This window comes from Nomascus leucogenys, chromosome 17 (genome assembly GCF_006542625.1).
Source record: "Nomascus leucogenys isolate Asia chromosome 17, Asia_NLE_v1, whole genome shotgun sequence".
Taxonomy (NCBI): domain Eukaryota; kingdom Metazoa; phylum Chordata; class Mammalia; order Primates; family Hylobatidae; genus Nomascus; species Nomascus leucogenys.
Window position 1 is genome coordinate 91,977,217 of NC_044397.1, and position 23,313 is coordinate 92,000,529.

General features: G+C 55.4%; 1 protein-coding gene across 4 annotated transcripts in view; it reads left to right on the forward strand.

Moving 5' to 3' along the window:
* ZFR2 (zinc finger RNA binding protein 2) overlaps positions 1-23,313 on the forward strand; it is a 66,292-nt gene that overhangs the window by 30,838 nt on the left and 12,141 nt on the right. For 3 of the 4 annotated variants that reach the window (XR_004026436.1, XM_030796367.1, XM_030796368.1), the window contains exons 2-12: positions 5,676-5,886; positions 6,834-6,948; positions 8,725-8,943; positions 9,046-9,299; positions 13,222-13,404; positions 15,452-15,629; positions 17,435-17,592; positions 18,711-18,830; positions 19,422-19,561; positions 20,710-20,818; positions 21,765-21,955. Coding sequence is in view for 3 of the 4 variants with exons in the window: in XM_030796367.1 (XP_030652227.1) it covers positions 5,676-5,886; positions 6,834-6,948; positions 8,725-8,943; positions 9,046-9,299; positions 13,222-13,404; positions 15,452-15,629; positions 17,435-17,592; positions 18,711-18,830; positions 19,422-19,561; positions 20,710-20,818; positions 21,765-21,955 (1,878 nt within the window). In the remaining variant the exon portion in view is untranslated. The remainder of the gene's footprint in view (positions 1-5,675; positions 5,887-6,833; positions 6,949-8,724; positions 8,944-9,045; positions 9,300-13,221; positions 13,405-15,451; positions 15,630-17,434; positions 17,593-18,710; positions 18,831-19,421; positions 19,562-20,709; positions 20,819-21,764; positions 21,956-23,313) is intronic. The other variant, XM_030796369.1, reaches the window with a different exon arrangement.

The following is a 23,313-nucleotide window of genomic DNA, read 5'->3' on the forward strand; positions in this document are numbered from 1 at the left end:
GTAATCTGTGCAGTGACCGGCGTGACCTAGATCCATGCTGGCCCCCGGTCACCACTAGCCGTGCATGGCCATCAAAATCTAAATTAACTAAAATGAAACAAATTTTAAAATTTCACATTCTGTTCCTTAGCTGCACGAGCCATATTTTAAGTGCTCAGCCTGGCTTAGGCCTGTAATCCCAGCACTTTGGGAGGCTGAAGCAGGAGGATCGCATAAGGCCAGGAGTTGGAGGTCATCCTGGACAACATAGCAAGACCCCATCTCTACCCCAGGAAAAGAAAATTAGCCTTGTGTGATGGTGCATGCCTGTGGTCCCAGCTTCTTGGGAAGCTGAGGCAGGAGGATCACTTGAGCCTGGGAGTTTTGAGGCTACAGTGAGCTATGATCACGTCACTGCACTCCAGCCTGAGCGACAGAGCAAGACCTCATATCTAAAACAATCAAGCCAGGCGCAGTGGCTCATGCCTGTAATCCCAACACTTCGGGAGGCTGAGATGGGTGGATCACCTGAGGTTGGGAGTTCAAGACCAGCCTGGCCAACATGGTGAAACCTCATCTCTACAAAAATACAAAAATTAGCCGGGCATGATGGTATGTGCCTATAATCTCAGCTACTTGGGAGGCTGAGGTGGGAGAATTGCTTGAACCCGAGGGGCAGAGGTTGCTGTGAGCCGAGGTCACACCATTTCACTCCAGCGTGGGCGACAGAGCAAGACTATCTCAAAAAAAAGTAAAATAAGCAAACAAAAAAGAGCTCAGCCACATGTGGCTGGTGCTTCTGTACTGCGTGATGAAACTCTAAGATGCAGGGCCTGGGCAGAGGACCCTTTGTCCAGGTAGGAGGACAGCGTAGGGAAGAAGGAGTTAAGGGTTTGCCGGGCAAGTGAAGCAAGTTGCAGGGTGAGATGCACAATAAGAACATCATTTGGCAAACATGTAACTGAAAAACACAACACTGTGTTGTATAGATTCATATGGAGCCCAGGAGTTAGAGGCTGCAGTGAACTATGATGGCGCCATTGCACTCCATCCAGCCTGGGCACAAAGCGAGCCCCGTCTCTGAAACAAACAAACAAAACCTTCAAACATATGTAGTAAAAGTCTAAGAATCATGATTAGACAAGACAGCCACCAACCCTAGGGAGGAAGAAAAAGGAATAGGATCCAGGTGGGGCTTCAATTCTCTCTATGTATTTAAACAAGAAGCTCTAACACAAATGCAGCCAAACATTAGCACTTACCTATCTCAGTGATATGCCTTTGTTAGGTGGTTCTAGGTTTGAAATATTTTGTCATAAAAAAGAAGTCTCATCCCCAGGGAGATTAAGAGAGCTACTGATCACTGGTTTTTTTTGTTGTTGTTGTTGAGACAGAATCCTGCTCTGTCACCCAGGCTGGAGTGGAATGGAGCGATCTCAGCTCACTGCAGCCTCCGCCTCCTGGGTTCCAGTGATTCTCGTGCCTCAGCCCCCTGAGTAGCTGGGACTACAGGCACCCACCACCACGCTGGGCTCATTTTTGTATTTTTAGTAGAGACGGGGTTTTACCATGTTGGCCAGGCTGGTCTTGAACTCCTGACCTCAGGTAATCTGCCTGCCTTGGCCTCCCAAAGTGCTGGGATGACAGGCGTGAGCCACGTGCCTGGCCTGGACCACTTTCCTAATCGACTTTTTGGCCAATAAAGTCTCTGAGACTTCCAGAAGAGAAACACAAATCTCACAATGGCTGATCTGTGGAATCTGAATGGCTTCCAGGAGGACAAAGAGATACTGGTGAGGAGGGAGGAGGGTGAGGGGCTGGGGTGGTCTCCGGCAAGGGCTGTACAGCTGAGGCCAGCTCTGCTCTGCCCCAGCTCCCGCATGGAACCTTCCACCTTCCTCTCTTTGGCTCATCCATTGGTGCTCAGTGCAGCCTGGATAGCACTCACTCTGTAGTTCCGTTTTTTTCACAGCCACCTATGGGAGGGAGTGTGGGAACAGGAGGACTGCCACCATCATAGTGTTCATCAGGTGTCTGCAGTCATGCTGTTCATTGAGTGTCCGTAGTCACAGTGTTCATTGAATGTATTGTCGTGATGTTCATCGAGTGTCACAGTCACGGTGTTCGAGTGTCACAGTCATGTTGTTCATCAAGTGTTAGTAGCATGGTGTTCATCGAGTGTCACAGTCACGGTGTCCATCGAGTGTCACAGTCACGGTGTTCATCGAGTGTCACAGTCATGGTGTTCATCGAGTGTCCATAGTCATGGTGTTTGAGTGTCACAGTCAAGGTGTCCATCGACTGTCCCATAGTCACGGTGTTCATCAAGTTCCACGGTCACGGTGTCCATCGGGTGTCACGGTCACGGTGTCCATCGGGTGTCACGGTCACGGTGTCCATCGGGTGTCACGGTCATGGTGTTCATCGAGTGTCATCGAGTGTCATGGTCACGGTGTTCGAGTGTCACAGTCATGTTCATCAAGTGTTAGTAGCATGGTGTTCATCAAGTGTCACAGTCACGGTGTCCATCGAGTGTCACAGTCACGGTGTCCATCGAGTGTCACAGTCACAGTGTCCATCGAGTGTCACAGTCACGGTGTCCATTGAGTGTCACGGTCACGGTGTCCATCGAGTGTCACAGTCACGGTGTTCACTGAGTGTCACAGTCACGGTGTTCACCGAGTGTCACAGTCACGGTGTCCATCGAGTGTCACAGTCATGGTGTTCATCGAGTGTCACAGTCACGGTGTTCACTGAGTGTCACAGTCAGGGTGTCCATCGAGTGTCACAGTCACGGTGTCCATCGAGTGTCACAGTCACGGTGTCCATCGAGTGTCACGGTCACGGTGTTCGAGTGTCACAGTCATGTTGTTCATCAAGTGTTAGTAGCATGGTGTTCATCGAGTGTCACAGTCACGGTGTTCATCGAGTGTCACAGTCACGGTGTCCATCGAGTGTCACAGTCACGGTGTTCACTGAGTGTCACAGTCACGGTGTTCATCGAGTGTCACAGTCACGGTGTTCACTGAGTGTCACAGTCATGGTGTTCATCGAGTGTCACAGTCACGGTGTTCACTGAGTGTCACAGTCATGGTGTTCATCGAGTGTCCAGTCAGGTGTTCATCGAGTGTCACAGTCACGGTGTTCACTGAGTGTCACAGTCATGGTGTTCATCGAGTGTCACAGTCACGGTGTTCACTGAGTGTCACAGTCATGGTGTTCATCGAGTGTCCATAGTCATGGTGTTCATCAAGTTCCACAGTCACAGTGTCCATCGAGTGTCACGGTCACGGTGTCCATCGAGTGTCACGGTCATGGTGTTCATCGGGTGTCTGTGTCATGGTGTCCATCAAGTGTCCACAGTCATGGTGTTCACGAGTGTCCAGCATGTGGCTCAGGACAAGCGTGTGAAAATGCTAGAGGAATGAATGCTTGAACCCAGGAGGCAAAGGTTGCAGTGAGCCGAGATTGTGCCACTGCACTCCAGCCTGGGTGACAGAGGGAGACTCTGTCTCAAAAAATAAAAAAAGCTGTAACTTTCATGAGTTTTTCCTGTGCCGCAGGGAATGTCTCCTTGTCCCCGGCCCTGACACTGTGGATGACTCACCTGGCTGGCAGGAGTCTACGGCAGGGCCCGGTTGGGGGCCAGGTGGTATAGAGCCTCTTTGCCTTCTAATCCATTTTTCCCAAAGTGACCCTCACACCTTATTCCTTCCCCTATGGGGTAGGAGGTTCACTTTTTAATCTATACCCATAGTGGTATTGGGCTAAAATCTTTACTGATACTTTTCCCTGGCAAATGGGCTTTTAGACTCCCGAGCTGTCTACTGGGTGGCTGATATTTAGCCGAGCAAGGGGCACTGGGGTCAGAAAGATCTGGGTCTGAACCCGCCCCTGCACTTGACGTGAGCCCCTGATCCTCCTTGGCGGTTTTCTCGTCTGGACTGTGGGGAGCGATGGTGCCGCACCTCCCCTGAAGCGTCAATGAGGCCTGTGGACAAAGGCCTCGGCACTACGCAAACCCTACAGAGACTCATTCTTTTTAGTGAAGAGTTCTTAGTTTAGTGCTAACTAAAGTAATTATTTTAATACTCAGGTGCACTGACTTGTTCTGTTAAAAAAAATACAGTCGGAGCCTGGGCAACATAGTGAGACCCCACCTCTACCAAAATTTTTTAAGGAATTAGCTGGGCAGGGTGGCACACTTGTGTTCTCAGCTACTCAGAGGCTGAGGCAGGGTTGCTTGAGCTTGGGAAGTTGAGGCTGCAGTGGGCTGTGATCGTAGCACTGAACTTCAGCCTGGGTGGCAGAGCGAGACCCTTTCTCAAAAAAAAAGTTTTTTTAAAGAGAAAATACGGTTGGCCCTCCGCATTCATGGGCACTGCATCCATGGTTTCAACCAGCCAAGGATGGAAAATATTTGGAAAAATGATGCATCTGTACTGAACATGTATGGGGTTTTTCCTTCTCATTGTTCCCTCAACAATGCAATGTAACCGCCATTAGCATGGTGTTCACATTGTATTAGGTATCGTAAGTAATCCAGAGATGATTTACAGTGTATGCGATGATACGTTTAGGTTATATGCAAACACTATATCGTTTTATGTCAGGGACTCAAGCATCCATGGATTTTGGCATCTGAGGGGGTCCTGGAACTCAACCCTTGCAGATACTGAGAGACAGCTGTACTGTTTTTTGTTTTGTTTGTTTTGAGACAGTCTCACTCTGTTGCTCAGGCTGGAGTGCAGTGGTGAGATCATAGCTCACTGCAGCCTCTACTTCCTGGCCTCAAGCCATCCTCCCACCTCAGCCTCCTGAGTAGCTGGCACTACAGGCGTGTACTAGCACACTCGCTAATTGTTTTTTTTTTTTTTTTTAATTTTAGTGGAGACAAGGTCTCACCATGTTGTCCAGGCTGGTCTCAAACTCCTGAGCTCAAGCAATCCTCCCGCCTCGGCCTCCCAAGGTGCTGGGATTACAGGCGTGAGCCACCACACCTGGCCAGACACTGTACTGTTAAAGTTCAATTTTCTGGCCGGGTGTGGTGGCTCACGCCTGTAATCTCAGCACTTTGGGAGGCCGAGGTGGGCAGATCACAAGGTCAGGAGATTGAGACCATCCTGGTTAACACGGTGAAACCCTGTCTCTACTAAAAATACAAAAAAAAAAAAAAATTAGCTGGATGTGGTGGTGGGCACCTGTAGTCCCAGCTACTCGGGAGGCTGAGGCAGGAGAATTGCTTGAACCTGGGAGGCGGAGGTTTCAGTGAGCTGAGATCGGGCCACTGCACTCCATCCTGGGCAACAGAATGAGACTCTGTCTCAAAAAAAAAAAAAAAAAAAAAAAGTCCAATTTTCTTTGAAGAATCTTGACATGGAGAAAAAGCCCTGCCACACAAGTGGATCATCTGCAAAGCGGAACTCAGATGGGTTCGAGTCCCACCTCTGCCACTGACAGTGCCTCAATTTCTTCATCTATAAATTGGGTGCAATGATAGTCCCAGCATTACAGCGTTGTTGTGAGACGGTGTTAATTTGTGGAAAGTGCTTGCAGCCATGCCCGGGCTCCTAGGAGGGTCTCCACCAAGCAGGGCAGCTCAGGTCTGGTGGTGGCTGGAACTGACACCATCAACTCAGTGCACCTGAGAACTCGCTGTAACCCCATGGGGCTTTGGTGTGTGTTTGTGGTTCTAGTGCCCAGCCTCCGACCCTTCCCCTGCCCACTGTGGGGGCCAGCTATACCGCACAGCCCACTCCTGGGATGGACCCTGCCACGAACCCGGCCTTTCCCCCAGCTGCCCCGTCAGGGTACGGTGGATACCAGCCCCACTCCGGCCAGGACTTCACCTACGGCAGCCGACCCCAGGAGCCCGTCCCCACGGCCACCACCATGGCTACCTACCAGGTATCCAGTCCTTTCTTTGACCAGCGTTGCCGGGAAACGTGGGTCGCCTTGCGTGGGTGAGAGCAGTGGGCTCCCCGCAGCTACTCCTTGTCCCAGCCCTCTTAACCATGATCCTTCCTTCGGGACCCTTCTGCTGGCATTGCGTATCCGCGGTGGGGAGAAATCAGGGCAGAGTCGCTTCCGAAAGAATCCACTGCTGTCAGGGACAGGCCACATGCATACCTCCACGTCGGGGCAGTGGGGACGGTGACGGCGCACAGAGCTTTGTCCCAGGCTCAGCAGTGACTATGAAGGAGGAGGAGGGTTGCCTGGGTTGGAGGACCCCTCCCTGGCCGGGGCAGATGGCCTCAGCCACCTGGCCCCAGAGAGACCAGGACTCACCCCACCTTCCCCACGCTCCGGGTTCCTACCTTTCTAAGAGGGAGTCTGGTGTGTGGGGCACACCTGGGTCCTGACGACCCCACCTTCCCAACCGAGGCACTCAGGCTGCAGATCCAGCCGCTGTGTTCCCGCTTGGTGTCGCAAAGATGTCACCCGTGACCATGCTCCAACTCCCCAGCCCTGCCACCCACACCTCGTGCCCAGATTGTGTCGGTCAGTGGCATCAGAGGCCACCCTGTCACCCAAGCTCAGCACCCACCTAACCCCACCCTCTTCCTCCCCTCTCCTTGCCAAGGCCTTAGGGGCCTCTCCCTGCAAACCCACCCTCTCCTGCTGCACCGAGCATCCTCTCGTAAATCGCAGTCGGACTCTTGGAAATTTGGGTCGGCTCCATGAGAGCTGCTGTGTCAGCCACATCCCCTGCCCCCTGCCCCCAGGCCAGGTCCTGGTCCTGGGCAGATGCTTAGGGGCCAGCGTTGCGGGAAGGACTAAGTACAGAGTGCAGTGTGGCCAGGGCGCATCGCACCTGCCGCCTCAGCTGCTCTCCTGCCAAAACCCCCACATAGGACAGTTACAGCTATGGACAGTCAGCAGCTGCCAGGAGCTATGAGGACAGGCCGTACTTCCAGCCTCCTGCCCTCCAGCCTGGGCACATGACAGCCACAGACTCCTGCCAGCCAGGTGAGCTATCTGCAGGGTCGGGGCTGGGAATGAGGAGACATTCCCTGCAGCACAGGAAAACCTTGGGAAAGTTACATTTTTTTTTTTTTTTTTTTTTTTAGACAGAGTCTCGCTCTGTTGCCCAGGCTGGAGTGCAGTGGTGCGATCTCGGCTCACTGCAAACTCCGCCTATTGGGTTCACGCCATTCTCCTGCCTCAGCCTCCCGAGTAGCTGGGACTACAGGCGCCTGCAACCACGTCCGGCTAATTTTTTGTATTTTTAGTAGCGACGGGGTTTCACAGTATTAGCCAGGATGGTCTTAATCTCCTGACCTTGTGATCCGCCCACCTCAGCCTCCCAAAGTGCTGGGATTACAGGCATGAGCCACCGCGCCCAGCCTGAAAGTTACATCTTTTTTTTTTTTTTTTTTTTTTTTTTTTTTTAGGTGGAGTCTTGCTCTGTTGCCCAGGCTGGAGTGCAGTGGTGCGATCTCAGCTCACTGCACCCTCTGCCTCCTGGGTTCAAATGATCCTCCTGCCTCAGCCTCCCAAGCAGCTGGGACTACAGGCACGTGCCACCATGCCTGGCTGATTTTTTATATTTTTAGTAGAAACAGGGTTTCACCATGTTAGCCAGGCTGGTTTCTAACTCCTGACATCAGGTGATCCTCCTGCCTCGGCCTCCCAAAGTGCTGGGATTACGGGCGTGAGCCACTACACCCCGTGAAAGTTACATCTTAACCATCCTAGAGGCTGGGCACGGTGGCTCATGCCTGTAATCCCAACACTTTAGGAGGCCCAAAGTGGGAGAATTGCTTGAGCCTAGGAGTTTGAGACCAGCCTGGGCAACATAGTAAGACCCCATCTCTACAAAAAATGCAAAAAAATTAGCCAGGCGTGGTGGTGTGCACCTATAGTCCCAGCTACCGAGGAGGTTGAGGTAGGAGGTTCGCCTGAGCCCAGGAACTGAGCTGCAGTGAGCTGTGATGGCACCACTGCACTCCAGCTTGGGCAGCAAAACAAGACCCTGTTTCTAAAAAAAAAAAAAAAGGCTGGGTGCAGTGGCTCACGCCTGTAATCCCAGCACTTTGGGAGGCTGAGGTGGGCAGATCATGAGGTCAGCAGTTCGAGACCATCCTGGCCAACAGGGTGAAACTCTATCTCTACTAAAAATAGAAAAATTAGCCGGGCATGGTGGTACATGCTTGTAATCCCAGCTATTCGGGAGGCTGAGGCAGGAGAATCACTTGAACCTGGGAGGTGGAGGTTGCAGTGAGCTGAGATTGCGCCACTGCACTCCAACCTGGTGACAAAGTGAGACTCCGACTCAACAACAACAACAACAATAATAATAATGATAATAAAAACATCCTAGATTTGCAGGTGAGCCTCAGGGCTGGCTGCTCAGATGGGCCCTGGGATCTCTGCCAGGTGTGTGGGCCTGTGAATGAGGGAAAGTGAGAACCGAAAATGCAGCTCACATTTTTTCCAAGGAAGCTTTCCCGGGGTGGCAGGAGGTGAGCTCTGTGGGTGATGGAGCCGGAGATGCAGAGGAGCTCGTCTAGGGCACCCACAGCCCTCCTCCCCCATGGCAGGAGAGAGAAGCCGGGCTCTGGAAAGGAGAGGTGGGCACAAGGTCACCTGCGAGTTGTTGCCAGGACCTGGCCCAAGGCTCTGGCCTCTGGTCCTGGCTTAAGCATCTAGCGTGTTCCAGCCAGTTGAGTCCGGGGCCCATCCGCAGGTGAGGGACAGTGGGGTGGGGGTTGGCTCTGCAGAGGGCCTGTGCCTGTCCCCTAGGGACCCAAGAGGCCTGCGGGCAGCCCAGCCCCCATGGCGGTCACAGCCACGCTCAGCCCCCACAGCAGGCGCCCATAGTGGAGGACGGACAGCCAGCAAGCACCTTGTCCTCGGGATACACCTACCCCACGGCGACAGGTGTCCAGCCCAAGTCCTCAGAGTCCATCGTGACCTCCTACCCCCCGCCCTCCTACAATCCCACCCGCACCGCCTACACGGGTAAGACCAGCGTTCCTTGCCCAGGCGGTCAGCCCATCGGCCCCCGCTTCAACTCAGTGGAATCAGCATCTCCCCCGACTCATTGTTTTCTCTGCTCCTCAGCACCAAGCTACCCGAGCTATGACGCGTCGGTGTACTCCGCCGCCAGCCCTTTCTATCCTCCAGCGCAGCCCCCGCCTCCCCCGGGACCCCCTCAGCAGCTGCCCCCGCCGCCCATGCCTGTGGGCTCAGGCAGCAGCCCCAGGGCCGACTCGAAGCCACCGCTTCCCAGCAAGCTGCCGAGACCCAAGGCCGGGCCCAGGCAGCTCCAGCTTCACTACTGCGACATCTGCAAGATCAGCTGCGCTGGCCCCCAGGTCAGTCGCCCTCCTGCCATGGGCAGGCCCCAGGGACCTCTCTGTCCCCAACGTCTGAACCCGAATATGGGCGCTGGTGGGGTGGTCAGGGTCGCTGCCTGCTGAAAGAAGGTCTGGTGTTAAACTTGCATGATGTATGCATGTGCCTGTGTGTGCAAGCACTTGTGTGTGTGTGCGTGTGTGCAAGTGTGAGTGTGTATGTGTGTGTGTTTATGCATGTGTATATGTGTGCATGTGTGTGCAAACGTGAGTGTGCATGTATGTGTGCGTGCATGTATGTGTGCGTGCATGTGCCTGTGTGTGCAAGCGTGTGTGTGCAAGTGTGAGTGCAAGGGTGTGTATGTGTATGTGCAAGTGTGAGTGTGTATGCGTGTATATGTGTGCATGTGTGTGCACACGTGAGTGTGTGTATGTGTGCGTGCATGTGTGCACATGGATGCCTGCATGTGTAAGTGTGTGCATGCGCCCGTGTGTGTGTGCATGTGTACTTGTGCGTGGCAGTGCTTGTTTGGGACACACATGAAAGACTCTTTACCAAACACACGGGCTTGAGATTTTAAAGCTTGCAAATCACCCGGCTGAGATCGTGGGCTCATTTCCTGGAAAGATAATTAGACCCTAGAGCTCTATCTTTGCAAAACACACACCCTGATCGTCTTTTGTTTTTAATACTCTGAAAGAAAGCTTTGGACCGCGGAGAGACACGGAGTCTGCAATCACAGACTCTGGAGAGGTGTGAGAAGGCTCAGGACACCGTATCAGGACCCCTGACCTAGCGGGGGATGGGGGGCTGGGCCCTACTCAGGACGTCTCCCGCCCCAGGCCACCCTTTCCGTGTCTCGGACTCTTTCCCCCAGCAGCTTTCCACTGCGTCTCATGCTGGGAGAGACCCTGGCCTTCTTTGCAGAGTGCTCAGATAGAAGTTAGAGTTTCTTTTGGAGACAAAGTCTCGCTCTGTTGCTCAGGCTAGAGTGCAGTTGTGCAATCACAGCTCACTACAGCCTCCACCTCCTGGGTTCAAGTGATCCTCCCCTTTCAAGTGATCCTCCCATCAGCCTTCCAAGTAGCTGAGACAGGTACGAACTACCAGGCCCGGCTAATTTTTTTTATTTTCAATAGAGATGGGGTGTCACTATGTTGCCCAGGCCGGTCTCGAACTCCTGGACGCAGGCAATCCTCCTACCTCAGCCTCCTGAGTCGCTGGGATTACAGGTGCACACCACCATGCCTGGCTATTTTTTAAAAAATTTTTTTTGTAGATACAGGGTCTCACTATGTTGCCCAGGCTGGTCTCGAACTCCTAAGCTCAAGGAATTCTTCTGCCTCAGCCTCCCATAGTGCCAGGATGACAAGCTGAGTCCCTGCGCCAGGCCCGTGTGGGTTATTTAATCCTTATATCTGCCTTGTGGCTACCATCTCTGTGTGGCAGATAAAATCCCAGGGGCTCAGAAAGGGTCAGTACTTTGAGGAACTCAGAGTCAGTTTTAGTGACCCAGGCAGAAATGAAACCAAGATGTGTTGAAGTCCACGTGGCTAATTACTACAGTATATGCCCAAAGTGCACAAAGACAGCCTGCTGGCCGGGCGCGGTGGCTCATGCTTGTAATCCCAGCACCTTGGGAGGCTGAAGCCGGTAGATCGCTTGAGACCAGGAGTTCGAGACCAGCCTGGGCAACATGGGTGAAACCCTGTCTCTAAAAAAAAAATTTAAAAATTAGCTGGGCATGGTGGTATGCACCTATAGTCCTGGCCACTTTGAAGGCTGGGGTGGGAAGATCATTTGAGCCCAGGAGTCCGAGGCTGCAGTGAGCTATGATCACACTACTGCACCCTAGCCTGGGCGACAGGGTGAGACCCTTTGTCTCACAAACAAACAAACAAAACCCCCCAGAAAACAACAACAACAACAAAACACACACACACACACACACACACACACACACACACACAAACCTACCTATAATCCCCCATAATCCCTCCACCCTGAAATGATTTAGTGGTAGCATCTTGGTGTGTATCCTTCCAGAGTCTTCTCTATTCCACAGGCAGTCTCTTTCTAAGTTAGTATGTGTGCACAGGGATGTGTATTTATTCTATTGCGTAGGTAATATATTTATGAGGTTCAAGATTGCTAAATTCCAGGCCGTGCATGGTAGCTCACGCCTGTAATCCCAGCACTTTGGGAGGCTGAGGCGGGAGGATCGCCTGAGGTCAGGAGTTCAACACCAGCCTGGCCAACGTAGTGAAACCCCGTCTCTACTAAAAATACAAAAATTAGCCAGGCATGGTGGCGGATGCCTGTAGTCCCAGCTACTGGGGAGGCTGAGGCAGGGGAATGGCGTGAACCTGGGAGGCGGAGCTTGCAGTGAGCTGAGATCGTGCCACTGCACTTCAGCCTGGGTGACACAGCAAGACTCCATCTCAAAAAATAAATAAATAAATAAGCCAGGCATGGTGGTGGGCACCTGTAATCCCAGCTACTTGGGAGGCTGAGGCAGAAGAATGGCATGAACCTGGGAGGCAGAGGCTGCAGTGAGCTGAGATCATGCCACTGCACTCCAGCCTGGGCGACAGAGCGAGACTCCGTCTCAAAAAAAAAAAAAAAAAAAAAAAGATTCCTAAGTTCCAGGGAGCATGCATACAGTAAAATGTATGCCTCTCCCACATACTATTTTTCTTCCCTAAGACCAGCCAATGTCACTGAGTTCCTGTGCGCTAAGCGGGGGGCCTGCAGGTGAGGGGGTAGTGCCCACCGTGCCCCAGTATTTTCAGGGGCATTTTTCAGTCTGCAGAACGTTCATTCTTGGCATTGTCAGGGCGTGTTGGTTTCGTGGCCCACCTGCCACGTCTTGTCCGTGGCCGGCTTCATTTCAGGATTTTAAGCAGCACACCCAGGATTCTGCCTAAGGGCTTGGCTGTCGCTTCCCCAGACACAATCAGATATTTTGGGCCCAGTAGTACCGGATGCGTAGGCCTGTGACTCACGGTGGCTTTCCCCGGGTGGAGCCCCTGTGTCTATTAGCAGTTTCCTAAGACGGAAGTGTACATGACTATCCTTCGGGCAGCAGGTGCCCTTGCTCGGTTTCCGAGGTTGAATTCTGAAGTCAGAATTTTCTGTATACGGCAGTCCCCGAAAGGAACATGCGATTCATGGAGCATGCTTTCCTAAGAAGCTCCTTGAATTCCAGAAGAAGGAAGAAGGCTTATGTCCAGCAGTCTGAGCCTGTGGGTTTGTTACGTGGGCTTCATGAAGGGACACTTGAATTAGCTACGCGTGGTGGTGTGCACCTGTAGTCCCAGCTACTTGGGAGGCTGAGGCGGGAGAATCACTTGAATCCAGGAGGTGGAGGTTGCAGTGAGCTGAGATGGTGCCACTGCACTCCAGCCTGGGCGACAGAGTGAGACCCTGTCTCACAAAAAAAAAAAAAAAAAAATTGAGAAGTCTATAGTAAGAAGATAGGCTGGGCGCGGTGGTGCACTCCTGTCATCCCAGCACTTTGGGAGGCCAAAGCAGGTGGATACTTGAGGTCAATTCGAGACCAGCTTGGCCAACAGAGTGAAACCCCGTCTCTACTAAAAATACAAAAATTAGCCGGGTGTGGTGGCACTTGCCTGTAGTCCCAGCTACTTAGGAGGCTGAGGCTGGAGAATTGCTTGCACCCAGGAGGCGGAGGTTGCAGTGAGCTGAGATCACTCCACTGCACTCCAGCATGGGCAACAGAGTGAGACTCCGTCTCAAAAAATAAAAATAAGAAAAATAAAGGGACACCTGAACCTCCGTGGCACCAGGGGATGGAGGGTCGGGGACAGTGGGCCTCTGTTATTGCCGAGTTCCCTCGCGCTAAGCCGGGGGCCTGCAGGGGAGGGGGCAGTGGCCAGTGTGCAAACCCCCGCCCAGGCTGCCTCTCACCCCTCGCCGCAGACCTACCGGGAACATCTGGGAGGGCAGAAGCACAGAAAGAAGGAGGCGGCCCAGAAGACAGGCATGCAGCCCAACGGGAGCCCGCGCGGAGTGCAGGCGCAGCTGCATTGCGACCTGTGTGCCGTGTCCTGCACCGGGGTGGATGCCTACGCGGCCCACATCCAGGGAGCCAAGCACCAGAAGGTAGGGACCCGCCTGGCCCAGGCTCTGTCACCCCTGGGGAGGAAGCCCCCAGGTCAGCACTTGGGACCCACAGAGGTACCCGGGGAGATCAGAGGGCGCCCGGAGAAGCCTCCCCAAGTGGAGCGCGCCCAAGGGCCAGCCGCCCAGGCCCATGCGTCCTCATCTTCAAGGATCCAAACTCCTTTCCAGTTATTTTATTTTAGTTTTCATTTTATTCTTTTTTTAAATTGAGACAAAGTCTCATTCTGTCCCCCAGGCTGGAATGCAGTGGCGCGATCTCGGCTCACTGAAACCTCTGCCTCCTGGGTTCAAGCAATTCTCATGCCTCAGCCTCTCGAGTAGCTGGGATTACAGGCACCCGCCACCGCACCCGGCTAATTTTTGTGTTTTCAGTAGAGACAGGGTTTCACCATGTTGGCCAGGCTGGTCTCGAATTCCTGACCTCAAGTGATCTGCCCGCCTCAGCCTCCCAAAGTGCCGGGATTACAGGCGTGAGCCTTTGCACCCGGACTCCTTTCCACTTATAAAATGGGTTTCTGCTCATTGCACAAAAACATGAAGTGGTTGAGACACTCACACCTGGACTTCCAAGAAAGTTTGGCATTCAGGCGTGGTGACAGACAGGGCTTGCCCTGTGATGAGATCCAAAGCTGTGTTCCCTTTGAGGTCTTGCTCCTTACACTCCCTGCTGTAATATCACTGTTCTCCTGCGGCCTTAAAAAGGCCTGCGTTAGGCCGGGCACGGTGGCTCATCCCTGTAATCCCGGCACTTTGGGAGGCCGAGGCGAGTGGATCACGTGAGGTCGGGAGTCTGAGACCAGCCTGGCCAACATGGTGAAACCCCGTCTCTACTAAAAAATACAAAAATTAGCCCGGTGTGGGGGTGCGTGCCTGTAATCCCAGCTACTCAGGAGGCTGAGGCAGGAGAATTGCTTGAACCCAGTAGGTGGAGGTTGCAGTAAGCTGAGATTTCGCCACCGCACTCCAGCCTGGGCGACAGAGCCGCAAAAAAAAAAAAAAAAAAAGCCTGGGTTTTGTCATGTTTGGCGGGGAGGGGATGGTGTCCCCACCCAAGAGCAGGGAGGGGACAGCTGGCTTGTGCTGTAGCCCGGGCTGTTGGGCTGAGCCACCCTGGGAGGCCTGGCTGAGGACCTGGCTTTTCTCCCCCAGCTGCCCGGAGGCTCATCCAGGGCCTCATTCCCTGGCTCAGCTCAGGACAGCTTGCTGAGGGCCTGCGTGAACCCATGGGGGAAAGAGGAATGAGCAGGGAGGCATGGAGGAGGGAAGGAGCGGGGCAGAGAAACGGGGGAAGGAGACTCACTGGCCTGGGGACCGGAGAGCTAGGAGCTGGTGGGGCAGAGCTGCAGGTGTCACCCCCACAGGCTGGGGCTTGGTCTGGGGGTCAGGCAGGCCCTGCTGCCCATTGTGGGGTTGCGGGGTACAGGGCAGGTCTTGTGCAGCGCGTGTCAGAGACAGAGCTGGCAAGTGTATCTGAGATGGTCCCCAGCACACACACAGCGGCCCTGTGCACACGGAACCTTTGCCAGAAGCACCTTGCACCTGGTGGTGCTGAGAATGGGGCACGGCCAGAATACGGACATGACCACGTGCACACGTGCGTGCAGAACGTGGGTGTCCGTCCAGGGACACATGCACACCCACCATCCATCCACACACGCTGAGTGCCGGGCAGTCAGGGGGCACTAGGCTGGGGCTTGGGAGGCTGAGAAATGGCCCCACCTGGCAGCCCACGTGGTGGAGGAGGAGGAAGAGCATCCGTGTGAGCTGGTGAGCCACGTGCTCACACACTAGAGGAGTGTCACCGTGCTAGAGAAGTCACAAGCACGTGTGCAAGGCAGGAGGCCACCTGGGAAGGGCCTTCTGGAGTGGGTGATACCAGTGAGCAGGAGGAGAGAAGGGGGGGGGTCCCTGGGACCGGCCCGCCCACACTCCCGCTGCACGCCCGTGGAAGCCCTTCCTGCCTCTTGAAAAAGGCCATCAGGCTGGGAGCGGCCCTCACACAGGAGCCCTGCTCTGTCTGTTGCAGGTCTTCAAGCTGCACGCCAAACTGGGGAAGCCCATTCCCACCCTCGAGCCTGCACCGGCCACAGAGAGCCCCGCCGGGGTGGAGGCCAAGCCCACATCCCCCACTGGCCCCAGCGTGTGTGCCTCGAACAGGCCAGCACTGGCCAAGAGACCCGTGGCCTCGAAGGCCTCACGCGAGGGTATGTGTGTCTGCATGCGTGTTCACGCACCCACCGGAGCCCTGGCCGCCTAGTGAAAGTTTCGTGAGAAAATCTATCATCCAGTCGATTTTCGTCATGTCTTCCCGGGGGGTCGTGAGGGGCTGGTGTCGTCTCTCCCTTGTTCCAGCAGAGCAAGATGGCCTCCCACTGGCCCACACCGCCCTGAACCTTGGAGACCCTTTGAGACCATTTCCAGAGAGTGCTGGCAGAACCAATAAAATGGTACTGCCATTTCTTCCTGTAGAGTTTTTTTTGTTTTATTTTGGTTTGAGATGGAGTCTTGCTCTGTCATCCGGGCTGGAGTGCAGTGGTGCGATCTCAGCTCACTGCAACCTCCACCTCCCAGGTTCGAGCAATTCTCCTGCCTCAGCCTCCCGAGTAGCTGGGACTACAGGTGCCCGCCACCATGCCGGGCTAATTTTTGTATTTTTCGTAGAGACGGGGTTTCACCATGTTGGCCAGGCTGGTCTCAAACTCCTGACCTCCAGTGATCCACCAGCCTCGGCATTCCAAAGTGCTGGGATCACAGGCATGTGATCTTCCAGTAGAATCTGGCCTGGTGCCAGGTGCTGGGGTTCTCTGGAAGCCCTCACCCTGCCCCTACAGGGTTCCCTGGGCTGCCACCTCCACCGTGCTCCCCTGCACGCTCTGGTGCTCACAGTGAACAAACTGGGCTCAGAATCAGAGTTATGTGGGTACCAGGAAAGGAAGGTGGAATCCTCGCGCCCCTCCGCCTGTGACCCTACCTTCCCTGCGTGCAAAGCCCCAGCTGTCAGAGGTGACCAGCGTTAACTAGGATTAAATGCCAGACATCTGCTCACTGCTTTGTGTGCATTGCTTCACTTTACCTCCACGACAGCTCTTTTTTCATGGTTTGTTTTGTTTTGCTTTTGAGACAGTCTCACTGTGTCACTCGAGCTGGAGTGCAGAGGTGCGATCATAGCTCACTGCAGCCTCCACCTCCTGGGCTCAAGTGATCCTCCCAGCTCAGCCTCCTGAGTAGCTGGGACTACAGGTGTGCACCACCACGTCCCACTCCTTTTTGTATTTTGTTTGTAGAGATGGGGTTCTGCTATGTTGCTCAGGCTGGTCGGAAACTCCTAGGCTTAAGCGATCCTCCCGCCTCGGCCTCCCACAGCACTGGGTTTACAGGCATGAGCTACTGTGCCCAGCCCACAACTCATTTAAGTCAATGTTGTCACCAGTCCCAATGTGTAGATAGAAAAGCCGTAAACGGTGGAGGTGGAATTGGAACCCGGGTCTGTCTGAGAGTCTCCGCCCTGGACCACCGTGCTGTGTGTGGGCAGGGGCCAAGGGAGCCACATTCTATTTTTAGCCTCAGCAGCCTTGATTCTTGAATAGCAACATGATTTTGAAGATCAAACCATCAAGTCATTCTGATAACAAAGATATTTGTCTCCCCCGAGGCTCCATAATTTTGCCTAATGGGGGTAGGTTAAGTGTGAGCCTTGGTCCGCCTGATACTTCATGGTCTATTAACTGTGGATTTTGCGCTGTCGGTGGGTTCCTCAAGCGAGGACCTAAAACCAGGGCTTCTCCCCGGACGGATTGAAATTGGCCTCGGTTTCTCGGCTGGGTCACACGCAGGCATGAAAGGGAGAGTGAGGTCGCCGCCCGGGGCCATTCCCCCTGACATCACAGGTGGGAGGGGGATGGCACAGCCTGGGGTCTGGGTGGCTCTCCACCCCATGCCGCCTGGCGGGTCTGCAGCCGAAGTGCTTTCTCCTGGAACAGGGTATAAGTGACGTGGTTTTTCCCCTCAGGGCCTCCTGAGCTGCAAGCAGCAGGCTGCAGACCCCAGTGGGGGAAACCAGCCCGACCCAAATTAGAGGATCCGGGAGCACCTACCCAAGGAGGCTCAGAGGAAGCTCCCCTGGGCTGCTCTGATGCGCAGCCGGTGGGCCCAGAATATGTGGAGGAGGTAAGTCGAGGCTGTCAAGCCCTGGTGCTCCAGTCAGAGAAGGACCTTCCCATGGGTCAGGCTTCGAGACCTCACCCGGCTTCTCCCAGCGAGATTCACAGACCCATTCCCGTTCCTGAGCTGCACAGGCCAGACCTCCATGGACCAAAACCCCGTGCAGACCCGCTTGACACTTTGGGTGCCGGATTTCGGTATCACCAGGAAATGAATATGGCCCCGTCAGGGCCAGAGACAGGCTGAGGCATTCCCAACAGGGGGCCCCATGGAGCCGTCTGTCTGGAAGGTGGAAGGGCTCTGGGCAGTAGAAAGCTCCCCGGGAGGTTGGAGGCCCTTCCATCCAGCCCCTTTCCTGGGCCTGTGGGACCCTGGGACCTGCCAAGGTCAGGCTGGTGAGCAGTGGAGCCGAGGTCCTGGGCCAGGTCTGCCAGCTCCCAGGCCAGCGGCAGTTCAGACCCTGGTTGGCCTTGTGTGCGCCAAAGGGGCAGGGCTGGGTTCCCTCTGCCTTGCCTGTAGGCCTGGGATTCTTTTAAGAGACAGCATCTTGCTCTGTCACCGAGGCTGGAGTGCAGTGGTGCCATCATGGCTCACTGCAACCTCAAACTTCTGGGCTCAATCAATCCTCCCACCTCAATCTCCCGAGTAGCTGGGACTACAGGCGTGAGCCACCACTCCCAGCTAATTTTTTTATTTTTTATTTTTTTGTAGAGATGGCGGCGGGGGCGTCTCGCTATGTTGACCAGGCTGGTCTTGAACTCTTGAGCTCAAGCAATCCTCCAGCCTCCCATGGTGGCGCGTGCCTGTGGTCCCAGCTACTTGGGAGGCTGAGGTGGGAGGATCGCTTGAGCCCAGGAGTTTGAGGCTGCAGTGAGCCAAGATCGAGTCACTGTACTCCACTCCAGCCTGGGTGACACAACAAGACCCTGTCTCTAAAAAGACATACATAAATAAAATGACCAGCAAGGAGGAAGGCTCTGCCGCGACCTGGCATCGGTAGCATCTCACATCCTACCCCGCCTCGTGCCTGGTGGGCGTGCGGCTGTTCTGTGTCTCAGGTGTGCAGCGAAGGCGGCTGTTCCGTGTCTCAGGTGTGCAGCGAGGGCGCCTGTTTTGTGTCTCAGGTGTGCAGCGAGGAAGGGCGAGTGCTTCGCTTCCACTGCAAGCTGTGCGAGTGCGGTTTCAACGACCTTAACGCCAAGGTCCTGCATGTGAGGGGGCGGCGGCACCGGCTGCAGTACCGGGTGCGTCCAGCAGGGGGAGCCCCGGCACCCATCCGGGGTGTGCTCGGGCCCGGCGGGCGCTGGGAGGCCTCTCTGGTCGGGCCTCTTCCGCCCGTGTGATCCGACGAACTTAGAGGGTGGGGTGATTTTCTGTGTTTTCAACGTCTTGGTCCACGTCTCAAAAGTGTATCTTGGGCTGGGCGCGGTGGCTCACATCTGTCATCCCAGCACTTTGGGAGGCCAAGGTGGGCGGATCATTTGAGGTCAGGAGTTCGAGACCAGCCTGGCCAACATAGTGAAATCTTTACTAAAAATACAAAAATTAGCCAGGTGTGGTGGTGCGCACCTGTAATCCCAGCTACTCGGGAGGCTGAGGCAGGAGAATTGCTTGAACCCGGGAGGCAGAGGTTGCAGTGTGCCAAGGTCACACCATTGCACTCCAGCCTGGGAGACAAGAGTGAGACTCCGTCTCAAAAAAAAAAAAAAAGGCTTTGGGAGATTTTTCAGCCCAACTGTTCTAGTCTCTGGGCCGCTCCCTGTACCCCAAGACCCTCCTGGCATCCCTGTCTAAGGCAAGGTCCCTACTCTCAGAGCCTTGCCTCTCCTTTCCAGAAGAAAGTGAACCCGGACCTTCCCATTGCCACAGAGCCCAGCAGCCGGGCTCAGAAGCTCCTGGAGGAGCGGATGAGGAAGCAGCGGCGCCTGGCAGAGGAGCGGCTGGAGCAGCTGCGGCGCTGGCACGCAGAGAGGAGGTGCCCGGCTATGGGTCTTGGCAAGGGGGCCTGGCGAGGGAGGGCAGGTCCAGCATGGAACCAGATGCCCACCGCTGCAGATGATGGAGCTCCTCCGTGTGAGCTCTCAGGCAGTGGGGGAGACGGGTGCCCGGGCAGTGGGCATGTCCTGGTGTGGGAGCGTGAGAGGGTTCCAGAGCAGACGGGCAAGGGCACAGTGGTGTGCAGACCTGACATGTGGGCGCCAGGGCCTCTGTAGATGCAGGGACACTGCTGCCAACTCACTGGACTGCACAGCTGCAGAGGCACCTTATGACCTGTGTCCCTCTGACCCCTGGTGTCCCCTGTGTCCTCTGACCTCTAGTGTCCCTGTGTACCCTGATCCCTCGTGTCCTCCATGACCCCTTACCCCTGGTGTCGCCTGTGTCCCCCTGATCCCCGGTGTCCCCTGGGTCCCCCGACCCCGGGTGTCCCTGTGTATCCTGACCCCTGGTGTCCTCCGTGACCCCTTACCCCCGGTATCCCCTGGGTCCCCTTGACCCCTGGCATCCTCTGTGTCCCCTGACCTTTGTGTCCCCTGTGTCCCCGACCTCTGGTGTGCCTTGTGACCCCTGACCCCTGGAGTCCCCTGTGTTCTCCTGACCCCTGGTGTCCCCCGATCCTTCGTGTGCCCTGCGACCCTCTGACCCCTGATGCCTCTGCGTTCCCTGACCCCTGGTGTCCCCTGTGTCCCCTGACTCCTGGTGTCCCCCTGATCCCCTACTGTCCCCTCATTCCCAGTGTCCCCAACCCCTGGAGTCCCCTATGTCCCCCTGATCCCAGTGTCCCCTGTGTCCATCCCAGAGCATTTTCTGATGTGACATCTGACTCTGGTGTATCCAGCAGCAGCAGGTCTCCATTGAGAAGGGGACCAGGACTTCCTGAAGGCTGTGGCTGCCTGGGCTGGGCCTCGTTTGCCTAAGGGGTATCTTTGGCTGCCCTCCACACCAGCCTTCCCAGCCTCAGTCTTCTGTGCATACAGCAGGCGCCCATACAGTGTAGCGGAGCCCCAGCAAGAGCTTCGGCCCTGCCTTCCTTGCTGGGAGCACGAGGCCCCAGTGTTTCTGACGTGCCCCCAGCTCAGGGCCACTGCTGGCCTGACCATGCTCTGTCCCGTCTCTGTCCCGCAGGCGGCTGGAGGAGGAGCCACCCCAGGACGTGCCGCCCCACGCACCGCCTGACTGGGCCCAGCCTCTGCTCATGGGCAGGCCAGAGCCACCTGCCAGCGCCCCACTCCAGGTAGGTACAGCTTCCTCTGTGTGCAAACGCGTGCGACCTCACGCCTCCCGGAGCAGCGGACACCTCCTTAGGAGGACCCGACCTCCCCCCAACGCCCACATAGTACTCAGGGGATGGGGCTCCAAGGCCCAGGCCCCCTCACTCCACAGATGGGAGCCCCAACACCCTAGCCTGGGCCACTGAGATCCCTTCTGCTTCCTGGAGCCGCGGGTGGTCGCCTCCTTTGGGGAGCCTCGTGCCTCTGCAGCTACCACTGTCTCTTCTCAGAAGCACCTGTCCCCACAGCCTGAGCCCCCAGGTTCAATGGGAACCTTTTTTTTTTTTTTTGAGACAGAGTCTCACTCTGTCGCCCAGGCTGGAGTGTAATGGTGCAATCTTGGCTCACTGCAACCTCTGCCTCCCAGGTTTAAGCGATTCTCATGCCTCAGCCTCCTGAGTAGCCGGGACTATGGACGCCCACCACCACGCCCGGCTCTCTTGTATTTTTAGTAGAGACGGGGTTTTCACCATGTTGGCCAGGCTGGTCTGGAACTCCTGACCTCAGGTGATCCGCTCACCTCGGCCTCCCTAAGTGCTGGGATGACAGGCGTGAGCCACCGCGCCCGGCCTCAGTCGGAACCTCGGATTTGCACCTTGCTGTGAGAAAGGGGTTCTCAGGCTGACTCAAAAGCCTCTGGTCTGGAAATTTAAGAATACGGCTGAAGGTGGCGGAGGCTCCCCCCGTTCCTTCGCTCAGACCCGAGCTTCCTGCAGCCATCAGGGGCAGCCCAAGGTACCTCCCTGTTCCCCACCCCGGGACTCTCTGTGTGCACTGGATTCTCACCTGGCCACGCTGCTGCCTCGTAACCCGGCTGGCCATGGCCACCTGCCCCCACCTGCCCACCTGCCCAGTACTCCCCAAGGAACCCCACAGCCCACCCTTGACACGTGTGTCCTCTCCCCACAGCCTGGGCGGCGGCCGGCGTCCAGCGATGACCGGCACGTCATGTGCAAGCATGCCACCATCTACCCCACAGAGCAGGAGCTCCTGGCCGTGCAGAGGGCCGTGTCCCACGCAGAGCGGGCCCTCAAGCTGGTGTCCGACACGCTGGCCGAGGAGGACCAGGGCCGCCGAGAGGAAGAGGGCGACAAGCGCAGGTCATTGGAGATCCCCTTCCCCAGGGCCCGGCTCTCAGCCAGGACAGAGGTCAGCTCCTTGGGACGAGATCAGGCAGGAAGCCCCAGCTCTGATGGGCCTGGAGCCCTCGGTGGCCCGCGGCAGCTTTCCCGCCCCAGGAGCGGGAAGTTAGTTCCCCAGGTCTCAGAGCTGGAGCTTCTGGCCGCCGAACGAGGCTGGTTTGCAGTGGGTGATCCCTGCTGTTCTAATGCCTTAGCATTCCCTTTTGCTATTGAAGGTGCATCTAAAAACAGTTCACGAGGGATTGACGGTCTCCGTAAACCTCAGTTTCCTCATCGGCAAAAGGAGAAGCTGAGCGTGATTCTGACGGACTTCTCTGCCTCGGGGAGTAATTGAGTAATCAGAGTAGTTCATGTCACCGAGCGCCCGTGTGAATCAGCTCCAAACCCCTGTGATTCTTAGGAAGCGAGAAAGTCCCTGCGTCGTCTAAGTAATTGCCATGGAGTTAACTCATCTGAGCAGGAGTTACCTTTTTTCAAAGTCCTTCCTGCTCTGGCAGCTGCTGTTTTTTGTTGTTGTTTTTTGTTTTGTTTTGTTTTGTTTTTTATGAAACAGATCTCACTCTGTTACCCAGGCTGGAGTGCAATGGCGCGATCAGAGCTCACTGACCCTCAGACCCCCAGGCTCAAGCTGTCCTCCCACCTCAGCCTCCCGAGTAGCTGCGACTGCAGGCGCCCACCACCACACCCAGCTAATTGTTAACTTTTTATAGCAATGAGGGGTCTCGCTATGTTGGCCAGGCTGGTCTTGAACTCCTGGGCTCAAGTGATCCTCCCACCTCAGCCTCCCGAGTAGCTGGGACCAGAGGCGCCACCACCACCCCTGACTAATTAAAACAAATTTTTTGGGCCGGGCGTGGTGGCTCACGCTTGTAATCCCAGCACTTTGGGAGGCCGAGGCGGGTGGATCACGAGGTTAGGAGATCGAGACCACGGTGAAACCCCGTCTCTACTTAAAAATACAAAAAATTAGCCAGGCATGGTGGCGGGCGCCTGTAGTCCCAGCTACTCGGAGAGGCTGAGGCAGGAGAATGGTGTGAACCCGGGAGGCGGAGCTTGCAGTGAGCCGAGATTGCACCACTGCACTCCAGCCTGGGCGACAGAGCGAGACTCCGTCTCAAAAAAAAAAAAAAAAAAAAAAATTTGGAGACAGAGTCTTGTTATGTTGGCCAGGCTGGTCTTGAACTCCTGGGCTCAAGCGATCCTCCCACCTCGGCCTCCCAAAGTGCCGGGATTACAGGTTCACTTTCCTCTTTGAATGCTTTTCTATTGCGGTAAAATCCACATCACACAACACTGAGTATTTTAACCTGTCTAAG